Here is a 12,183-nt window from a genome sequence, read left to right on the forward strand (position 1 = left end):
CTCTGAAATCCAATTAACTTTCTGTAAATCTACCATCACGTTTTGAACAGTAAGACTTATAGCAATGGCTCATGGTAGGCAGCTTACGTGAGAGAAAACAAACGCAACCAATTTAATACTGGTAGTCAAAATATGATTTCCACGAAAAGCATGAGTTTGAAAACAAGTTGAATTCGGTGAAAAATTTTAGGTTCACATTCTCTCAACTCCCACAAGCTGTAGCATCAGGTAGCAAAATTGTGACACTGATGCTGGTCTGGTCACAATCCCTGCTTAGCATTTTGTGGATAATTCTGTTTTGGTATCAAATTCATTATTTGTTTTTTGTGTCATTTTCTTCTTTTTTGTATTGTGCATAAAATGGTACACTGCTGTCTACTGTAGTTATACAAAAAACAAGAACAACAACAACAATACACTGCTATACACAAATACATGTACCTTGAAGCCGCAGGTAAACATCTATGCAAGTAAAGACTGTATCTGGCACTAACAATATGTATGGAATTAGATACCATGCAGGCAAAACTGTACATTGATTAATAATCAAGTGAAATTGATAGCAAAAAGCAGATACACTATTCCAATAATAAAACATAATGACATCACAAAGCTATATACACATCCAACAATTTGCTGTAGTTTCTCCACATAATGATAAAAAAACTGGCACAGCTGAGGTACACAAAATGAAATATAGATATAAATATAAATAAATACACATACAAAACTACATACTTAAACACAATTTCAGTGGAAGAAGAGATGGGTGTGCACTTGCGTGTATCATAAAATAAAGATGTAAAAGAAATTCTGAAATAATAATATAAAAAAAAATGCCATGAGTTGGATCACTTCTGCATAGCGAAAAACTGGCAAGACCATATGATGCATAGATAAAATCATTTTCTCAGTTCTTATCCGAGTCTGTTCATGGAAGCCTGGTCGTGAGGCACATTTTGGAGGTGGCCTTTCGGCCAGGTACCACATGGAAAAGAGAAGTATGGGCCCAGAGTTACTACGGTCTGGAATCTGGCAAGATGATTGGAGCTATATGGACTTGCTTTCCAGAGTGGAATCACGGTATCCATCCGCAAGTTCTGTTATCAAATTAAAGAGTTCACCTCTATCTACAGCCACATTACAAAGTCTAATATACAACAATACTAGGCACAATACAAGGCCCCACCAAATTACCACTCTTTGTAGTCGTAATGTGTCAAATTTTTTTGGGACGTCACAAGTTAACGCCTGTTAGAGTTAACACACTGCTGAAGCACCAAAGTGAGAGACTATCTCGATTAAATGTCAACTTGCTCCTCAATGCAGATCACTTGTTCAGGAAGTCAATGCTGGATTTGACACACTTCCCCGTCGGCACATCCAGAGCGCTGACTTTGATTTCTGTGTCGCCGTACTGCATGGTCAGCTGCAGCTCCCGCCTCCCTTGCAAGCTGGGGCCGCACTGCGAGTCGCTGACGTCAATGTGCAGCGTGCCGCACTTTCTGACGCCAGCGTCGGTGATGAAGCGGACGTTCTCGCGGTCGCTGCAGTAGATGTTGATGATGATCTCCTGCTGGGAGGGCTTGGCCGGGGTGTAGCTGCGGGTCACCTTGTCACCGACGGCAACGGACTGGTCTGACTGGACAAAGGTATCAAAGATGTCCTTGCACCAGTCCATGTTGTCCTTGGTTACCTTCTTCGCCTCGGGATGCTTCCCGGGTTGGAACTTGTTCAGGACGCCGACGCCGTAGGTGAGCCGAGAGCGCCTCACGCGCACCGCCGAGGGATCGAGGCCGAACTGGACCGCCCCCTTCAGGATGGAGAGGCCCAGGTCCCGGGGAATGATGATGCGGAGGTCGTTGCTGAACTTCTTGCGCATGGCGGTCTGCAGGAGAGCTGACTGGGCGAAACCCCCCACCACAAAGAGGTAGGAGATGCCCTGGAGACTGGGGGAGTGCAGCACTTCTTCCACCCCTGCGGTAATGCTGGCCAGGGTACGGGCAAAGAGGCGTTGCATGCCCTCTGGTGTGAACCGCATCATACCTGGAACTCCAAGAGGGGAACACGCCATGAGAGGAAGAGAGAAGAGAGAAACCCAGCCCAGGGTGACGTGTTAGGATGGAAGCGGTGGTTAATGAGTCAGTGCGGAAAGCTGGACATGACTTGGAGATAATGAATGACATGCCATGCGCAGACATATTATGAAATGCAAGTTGTTATGATTCACTTGAATCTGCTCGGAGGCTGATTGGTGATAAAATCATTTTCACTTGAAACAACATATGCAAACTGAGGGGGGAAAAATATTTAGCATTTAGGTATCAAAGTTTGTATTCAGGTTATTTCAAAAAGTTTCTCTGATCATAATTAGCATACTAATTATGCATAGTGTTTAGTCAAAATAAAGGATGCATTGTCCTGCCACAATTCACCAGGTATACAAACACATTAATTTGTTTGGACTAGATAATTTGTTTCCTTTCCTGAAAAGCAGTCATAATCAATAGTGAGATTCACATCTCATTTCATCTTAGAGGCAGTGCAGCTCTCAAATCAACAACAGATCATTTACAGGAGAGAGAATTTTTTTCATTATTCTGTGAACACATCAACCGCCTGAGCGTCACCAGGATTGGCTGCTTTACAGAACTGGAGTTGTTTTTAAAGCATCAACCTTGCTGCAAACTGGATGAAAATATCAATTTCTGGTTTTAACATGCCACTGGGTAGTAGTGAAAAATGATGTGACAGTGTCAAATACCGTGAAAGTGCTGACTTGCTCTTCAATTGCTTATGACACGGGGATGTGATATATGATTGGCTGTTGTGAAGTGTACATCATGAAATGTGTGATGAAGAGATGATACGGAAGATTGTGTGCAGCTGTCACATGTCATGGTCTGACTCCAGTTTGGAAAAAAGAAATTATGAAATTTTCTGATTGGAGGTGTAGATATAACATGACATTGCACCAATCATCAGATGAAAACATCTTGTGTGAGAGACTGATATTAAAAATTCCATATGAATGAATGGCTATATGTGTGATACCCAGTTAACGCTTATATTCAGAACTGAAAAGTGATATCTTATGGCAGCTGATAAAACGTAAAATAGCAAGATATGCCACGACAAACATAAACGGTCAGAGAAAATGCATTAAATCATGCATATTAATAAATTCTTGCTTACAAAATCCAGGTATACTTTCGCAAAAATCAAACTGTGTTTCAGTGACATATGCAGCGAAATACACTAGGCATGCATTCCATATCACAAGTCAGTATACTGCAGTCAGTAGCCAAGAATATAAATAAACTTTCCAAAGAACTCTTACAGTCTAGTATTACATAACGATACGCCATTATAATGCCCTAAATTACATCCTTTGTATGGCGCTAGATATCGCAAAAATGTTTAAAATTCATGAATTCAGGATTCTATCCCCTACTGCAATTGTCATCCACACCAAAATTTATGAATTCATCCATTTCCTACAGATTACAAGGCTTCTCCTCATACTGCAACTCTCAAACATTGCTATATCCACTGAATACTGCTCCAACTGCAGTTTTTCAAGATATATGAAATAATGTATCCACTAGTTTGTCTTTGGTAGATGCTTTGTCGACAAATGAAATAAAGTTCAGCTGAATACTGAATTGAAACATTATATCAACGGCATGGCTACTGGATATAATGCCCACTTCCATAGTTTATGCAGATTCATGTGCGTTTTCTGCAGTAGATGTGCATTCATTCAAAACCTGGTAGCTTGGGGACACCATGGCGTGGGAAAAGGCTAACCCTGCTCGGATATATCCAAGAACCACCATTACAAATTTTTGACAGCTTTACCACTGATCTCTACGACAGTACACACAGCTGGAGAATCCAGACTGGAGGAGTTTGTTACCGACGAGCAGATGCTTCAATGCAGACATTATCTGACTGGTGTAATACACGGTTTTCGAATGTACCCTGGTGGGCAGCGAGTTGAGATCGATTGACATGGGCCACCCATGTATCTCCATGCCGCCGGGTCTTCAAACAACACACACTGTTCTTCACAGCCTGTTGTGCAGGTCCTGGGAAATCTCAACTGGATTCTTTATCTTGTGAGGATGTTGACCATCGCAGTGAGTTCTACGACGATAGGAAACAACTTAATCTTTTGTCTCGCAAAGAAATTATAGTAAGGTGTACAACGTTTCGCTACTGCATTGTACCCGACAAAGTTCAGCAGTAGCGAGCCAAACGTTGTTCACGTTAATATGATTTCTTCATGAGACAAAAGATTACCTTGTTTCCTATCGTCATGGATTCTTTATCCTTTATCCCAATTTGAAAACTTAATGGAGCTTGTCCTACCTTGTGAAGACCATTTGACATCCGCGTCATCATAGCTCCGGATGGCCTCTTCCACCGTCTTACTCTTGGTGAACTTCTTGTAGTAGTCGATGAAGGAGAACGGCAGCGAGACATTGAGGGGGTTGTTCTTCCAGGGGCTCGCATTGCGCTTGCGGGCCTCGAAAGCGATCATCAGGTCTACCCAGCCAGCTGGTCGTTTGACCTGCACCAACATCGCAATAAACACAGTAAGGACCGATTGACTAAGATGCATGAGAAAACAACGACAGATTTTAGAGGTACGCTCTCTGCTAAAAAAGATGAAGGGTAAAGTCAACAAAATGCAGTTTATAAATCTTTATATAAAATGGATTCTGTGTACCATGTCTGGGAAAATTTGTCCTTTCAATGACTGCTAACTTTACATTAGTAAAGAAAAAGTCTGCTCACTGACATTTGAACATCTTTACAAACCCGTATTAACCTTAAAAAGAAGAATGAAACCCAAATATACGTGTGGATTCAGGGAATGCAGCAATATTAGTAAAACATATCAGTTTTACTGAAAATCAGACAATCTGTTAAAAAGTTATACATTCTTGCGGTTTTGGTAGCATCATCACTGGATGAGAAGACTACAACATTCTGTGATGTATGGACAATGAAATAGAGAAAATGCACAGAAAATTAAACATACTTACACTTTCCCAGCATAGTGAAAGTGCACTCAAATTTTCTCTTTTAGAAAACAGGAGAAATAATATTACCTTTACCATACATGTTAGTGACAAGTTGAGGGAATGTATACAGTTTATTTAGAAAAGAAGAAGAAATTTTGAGGAATTCTTATTAAATTTTCTTTTTATCATTGCCCGAATGTGATGTCACAAACTACAGAAGTCTTCTCATCAAGCTATGGCTGCACCAAAACTTTGAAAATTCATAACTTTTCTACAGATTGTCCGATTTTCATCAAACTTTGCTGATTAATATTGCTGCATTCATTCAATGCACATATATTTGGGCTTCATTCCCCTCCAAAAACAAACAAACAAACATACAACAATGTGGTACATGATGGACTCAAACTGAGCTAGTCCCACCTTGAATTCCTCAATGAACGTGGAGCCAAAGATGTTGACTAGCAGCTGCTCAAACTCCTGGTCTACATTGACGGAGCCGTGCATGCCCCCTGCGGCCTTGTGCAGCTCCTTCAGGGTACCGGGTCCTTCTTCCACCTCATGCACGGTGATGTCCACTGTGCCTCCACCGCAGTCCACCACCATGTAACGGGTTCCTGGCAGTAGAGGGCAGACATTCAGTACTCAATGAGCGGGACTCGTTATGTAAATAATATGTATCAATATCCTCGTTCATCAAAATGACAGTATATCGGAGATACTATAAAACATGATATTTAATAGCGGCATGAAATTTTCGTGAATTGGAGCCGACAGCCTTCTTCACAGCATGAAATTTTCACGAAGTGCCTCTGGCATTCAATGCATATAGTGCAGACAAGAGCCTTCGCGCGCATTTTAATTTCATGACTTGGCTCTCGCAAAATTAAAATGCACACGAACATTCCTTGTTCTACAGTATAATTGTATACAGTGCACTCCCGTCATCATGAACACAGCAACAACAAGATGTTGTTACAACAAAGTACGCATTCAGGTATCAAAATTTTTATCTATATTATAATTATCTTAACATATTTTAATATCTGTTTGGATATATAATGACATTTTGATATAACAAAAAATAACTTCCAATCCCAAGGATTCCCTTTAACAGGAGTCACCTGTAATGTATATAAAGACCAGATTCATTCACAAATAAATTTCAACAAATAAAGACTTCAATAAACTAAATACCAATACTTAAACCATGGATTATTTTACATGTCGATTGTAAAGATGATCAAGCATCATCATTAATCTTTTGACAATAACATTCAATATTGGTTACCCCAAAAATATCCTTGCTCTCTATTTGTCTTGAAACATATGCCATGTACAAAAATAAATAAGGAAACTTGTTTTAATCCACCGCAAAAAAAAACAAACAAACAAATCAGAAGAAACTGCAAACATTCAATAAAAGGGCAACAGTATAGCAGATCTGATACAAACTTCAGAATGTCACTACACCATGTGTGAAAACTCATTATGTCACACTCTTCCAAGCTTATAAAATGCACACATGTCACATTCCCCTTAACCATCACAACCAAGCTGATAACATAATGCTAAGCCTAACAATCCTGCTATACAGCTAAACCAGCTTTGTCTATGTTAATACTGGAGCAAACAAGGCTTACGGTGAAATGTTGCTTTAAAACAAAAATGTTTTTACCACCACCACCACCACCACCATCAGCACTACCATAACTGGAAAGCCAACCAACAAGAGCTTACTGAACTACCTATCTGGTTTCAACATTAATACTTCCACTAATCACCACTGTTTATAACTGTTAATGTATATAATCCAAACTGATGCTCATGGCCGCAAGTTTCCCAAGAACAAATACCAAACACCAAACACAAGCACTATACCGGTGAGACCACATTTTTTCCCCGTAAACAGAAAACCATGAGGACACCATCAATACCAGTATTTGCCAATATTGCTGATCTTGGTGCGTATGTCACATATGAGTGCTGGGAATAGAAAGAGTCTATAAAATACACACTTTTCTCTTAAAGTCTGCAGGAATCCTCTTCAGCTTCACTACAGCTAAAGTATGGAGAAAGAAATACATATCATATTACATCCCTATTATACAGCTCAACCTCGCGATTATCCGGCCTCCTTTTATCCGGAAATCTCTATTATCCGGACACGTTCACGCAGTGAAGGACTTTTGTGGGATAGGCTACCTGCCTAGCTGCCAGTGCACTGGGACGGCAGCTTGGACGGCAGCTATATACATTAACATTGTGTCTCCCATATCTGGCCAATTCGCTTATCTGGATGAGCGCCGGTCCCGACATGGCCGGATAATCGAGGTCGAACTGTACTGATGATTAAGAATTTTCTACTTGCCACTATCAAAATCATGCATAACACTACATCAAATTATCTATTCTCATAGTAACCCAACTTTTAAAAAATTGTAACGTCTGTGATCAATCACATTGTAACATCATGAAGAAAATATCAAATGTCACTTTAGTCAAAGACTTACACTTCTGCCACTATACTTCGTATCGGCATTAAAATTCTTACTAAACTTACTTTGGATCTTCAAACACTACTAATTTTGTGAAACATATCATCACTTCCCCTCACCCGTTGGTCTACATTACTATTAATGAGGAAGAAAAATTATCAATAGCATAATAATTACATTCATCAGTCAATCCAGGTTAATGAGTTTGTACAATTCTATATATTTCATATTTGTGTTTTATCATTTCATCAATTCAGACCTTTATCTATTTTGTCATATAATATTCATTTATGTACCTATCTACTTTTTAATAATCTATTTATATTTTATCTATTCATTCATCTACTTGTCTATTCATTTACTTTTTTATTCATTAACTAATTTATCCATCTATTCACTTATTTATCTATTCACTTATTTATTCATCTATATATTTTTGGAGGGGGTTGGGGTAGAGGTTGAGGACAGGTACAACCCTAGGGGGAGAGGGTTCAGTGAAATACCAAATAGGTGTATCGACTGACTCACCATGTCTGATCTTCTCTGACACCTGCGAGTTAGACTTGGCAATGTTGCCCGCACTGCTTCTCAGCCACTTCTGCCTCTGGGACTGGTGCTCCGGAGCCAGCTCCCTCAGCCGCAACTTCCTGATGTAGATGGAGGCCGCCTCTGGCTCCAGGGCAATCAGCAGCTGGTCTGGTCTGGATGGAGAGGCTAGGCCAGCCTGGGGGGAAAGGGGTGGGGGAGGGAATTATCAGCACAGACTTGGCAGCTATGTGGTTCCTGTCACAACACTCATGAGTTGCTGTAGTTGTTTGTCTGTTTGTTTGTTATTTTTAAATTTGCATCATTATTTCAGGAAGAACTTTATTACTTTGCTTTTAATAACTAATACAGTAATTAAAATTTTACAACATTAAGTTCATTAACTGCAGAGGGAGACAAATGTAGTTGAGATACAGAAATGACAAATGATTACTCAAAACAAAAGTACATTGTATATGAAAGAGCCTTTAATAAGTTGATCTTGCATTGTGGGGAAACATAGATAACAGCTACAGAAAGTGCATACATTCATCACACACTCATGCCGGAACAAATTGAAATCAATTCTCATGTGTCATCTCAGTCACATGACCAAGATGTTGTCTGTTCCAACAGAAGGTTTCATTGTGATATCAACAATTTCAGTTTCACTCTACCTTTCGTATCATCTAGTGTCTTTCTTCACCCATCGAAAATTGACTGATTTTTCCGATAACACCCATTTCCCATTTACCCCTTCCCAAGAATACTCAAGACTAGTCTTAAACAGGTTAAGTTTCACCAACTTCCCCCTTTCCTACCTTGATAAAAAAGTACAATCATACTTGCTCACTAAATGTTTTAATCTCTTCCATGTTTCTTTCGAAATAAAATGTGACTCTTTTCATCTTCTTGTGACCCAACACATGTGCTACAGATGACATTCAAATTTGCTAGAAAGTGCACTTATATATCTTACTGCTGTCTAAGCAAATTTGTTTCTGTTTACATAAGCCATTGGAAATTGGACAAAGAATCCATTAAAAAAAGTAACTTGAGATTGGAGATATAGGTATAGCTACCTCACTACACAATAACCCTATGCCATCTTCATTGGTGATACATGGCCTTGAAAAGCATTAAGCGTGGGAAATGGCAATGCATGAGTAACATTCACTTCTTGACTCTGTCAGAATTATGAAACTTTCATATTGGTAGAAAGTTGTGACAGAAACAAGGAATTATTGATACCATGGAATAATAGTTCAGTTTTTAAAATTGAAAAGTGAAGACATGATAGAATCTTTACAGCTCTTTTGCTTTCTTCTTTCTCAACAAAGAGCATTATATATTTGTATCTCTGCCTCAAGACACAGATTCTTCCCCAATTAAAGTCTGTTGAGCATCTCAAGGACTATATCTACAGCTTAGTACACCAAATGCTTTATATGTCATGCACACAATGATTACTAGCTGCTATCTGCACGACTTCATAATGTGTGACATGACGAAATTTGAACATAATGTCACAGTTTAGATGCCCGTCACTTTCTAGCAAACTTTTGCTGCAAAACAAAATGCAGTAGTGACATACCGATGGACAAACAATGCTGCAATGTGCTGCACTGCCTTCCACAATAAACAGGTGTGGGGAATCGGTCGCCTAGAATTTGAATCCCAAGATACCGAGATGGGCTAGTCAATCATACGAGGGCAATGACTGTCATCGCGACAAAGAACCGTAATCACATTATCAGGACATTGCCATCTGTTCCTGTCGAGTTGAGGCAGAGGGGAATGTCATGATGTCTCCTGCACCGAGTTCGAACATTAAAGGGAACCCAAACCCAAAATGTAAAGAAAATTCAACAAAAATTCACTTTTCTAGCATAATGAAAGAGTGCTTGACTAACCGCTTTCAGAAAGCAGGGTGAATAATTGCTAGCCTACCCTTAACATATGTCACTATCAAGTTGATGGAATGTGCAATTTTCATGAAAAAGAAATTTTTGTGGAATTCCCTTTATATTTTCTTTATATTGTTGTCCACACATACATTATTTATTATTATTTATTTTTTATTTATTTATTTATTTATTTATTTATTTATTTATTTATTTATTTATTTATTTATTTATTTATTTATTTATTTATTTATTTATTTATTTATTTATTTATTTATTCATTTATTTATTTATTTATTTATTTTTTTGGGGGGGGGTGTGAACAACTCATCCGTGCAGTGCCTTTACAGTCATCACCTCACTTCAGTTGGGGGGGGGGGGGGGGGGAACATTTAAGAGGATCTGTCGTCGGGGCTCTTGAAGTGAGCTCTGGTGTACAGAGGAAAACTACTGGTGTCACAACATTTGACATCCTGATGCCATCTGACAAGCCATTACATACCATGTCGTACCAAATTCAATACATTAATTTTTATGTGTAATATAGGGCCTACAGTTTGCTTTCATAACCTTTACTCCACGGAACTATGTCAATTGTCCTGTTATATGACAACAGCACAAGCATTATTTGATGATAAATGTGTGGATGTTAGCCTGCGTTTGCAGATTTTTCTGAATGTTTAAATCTATTGTTCAGCAAAAGGAGTTGCAGCTGAATTCTATTCATAAGCAGAATGTTACAAGTCTCAAAGTTGCATGAGCTCTGTGGATACCTAGAGCAATTTGAAAACAGTGCAGTAAACTGGGATGCCTGCATCTTCTCGCTTTTACTTTATCACGAGTTTGGCCCTTCATTTACCTCAACACAAAGTTCAATAATTTTGATCATTGTTCCTGGAATTGACCTTGAATGCCCTATTGACAAAGAACATATTTCCTATTGCAGTTCTATGCCTCTTCTGGTATCATATTCATCCTGGATTTTCCCCCTAAAGTAATGGCTTGAAAATGACAATCTTGAAACTTGGCTAACCATTGACCTTGACCACTGACTTTCCTCTAATTTTGATTAACTTTGTTATCAAAGTTGTCTTTCCTCCTAAATCACAATCACAAATCATGACATTCTAAGCCAAGGTTCAGTGACCCTGGATCTTGACCTTTTACCTTTATCAGTTTAATCTTTGAATGGTCTATCCATTTCTAAATCTTCGTACCATGGGCCTTCATAGCTGGGGGTATATATATGTTAGGATATTGCTAAGGACATGACATAGCCTTTTATGCCAATCATATGACTAATTGTTTAACTACAATGGTATTGTGAATACCATGCACATTACCAATGAATCCAAGCTGCAGTCACAGCTGAGTGGTGTCATTTAAAGCCAAAATGCAATGACCTTTGACCTGCAAGATTTTGTGCAAGCCTTTCTCAGCACATGTAAGCCCTTTTTACACTTGTGTTTCTTAACCCCGTACTTTCTCTGACCCAGGACTATCGTTAGTCCTGTACCAATTTTTCAGCTTTTTACACTCGCCAATTAGTCCCGTACTAAGCTCTTGTCCAGGGCTAAGGAGAAGATTGACCTTTTTACACTTGTATTTCTTAGTCCGGTACTTTCAAAACCACATGAATATTCATGATTACGCTGTGCACTGTACACGTACACGCACACACTGGCAGCACTTGATTACCTCGTTTCTGATTGGTCAGTGGGGGTCGGACTTCGTCTCCGTCGCTTAGCCCCGGATTATTTTTTCGTTCTGTTTACACTCGCTTGCTTGGCACCGCAATTGCGGGGTCAATTGCGGTGCTAACCCTGCTATTTTGCAGGGCCAGATAGTACCAGGACTATCGGTGGGGCTAGCCCACTTTGGCAAAAACAAGTGTAAACAGAAAGTGGACTAAGGAAAGTCCCGTACCAATGGTGAGGCTAAGGCCCCCCCCCCCCCCCCCCCCCCCTTAGCCTCACCGTTGGTACGGGACTAAGCAAAAATTTGCAAGTGTAAAAAGCCCTGTAGACTTCCTAAAGTACACCTGGGACAACACTCAATAAAGCCCAACAAAATCTATCGCAAAATGACACATGACAGACTACTGTGGTCATGATGCATAGTGTCATTAGAAGATCTCTCACAGAATAAAGAGATTATGGCTCACATTAGTCATTCTGCAGTGAGCATTTTATGGATAGTTTACGCACTGATTGTTCTTGTGTA

General features: G+C 39.4%; 1 protein-coding gene across 1 annotated transcript; it reads right to left on the reverse strand.

Annotated features, from left to right (window-relative positions):
* Positions 1–1,091: 1,091 nt before the first annotated feature.
* LOC139708172 (heat shock 70 kDa protein 12A-like) lies at positions 1,092–8,255 on the reverse strand (the record flags this gene model as incomplete). The annotated part of the gene is made up of 4 exons (XM_071620146.1): positions 1,092–2,046; positions 4,375–4,576; positions 5,457–5,650; positions 8,060–8,255. Coding segments are annotated over 4 exons (1,308 nt in total), but the record flags the coding sequence as incomplete, so codon positions are not given.
* Between the last annotated feature and the right edge of the window lie 3,928 nt (positions 8,256–12,183).

This window comes from Diadema antillarum, unplaced genomic scaffold (genome assembly GCF_040938485.1).
Source record: "Diadema antillarum isolate AM-2024a unplaced genomic scaffold, OU_Dant_1.0 seq00001316_RagTag, whole genome shotgun sequence".
Lineage (NCBI taxonomy): Eukaryota > Metazoa > Echinodermata > Echinoidea > Diadematoida > Diadematidae > Diadema > Diadema antillarum.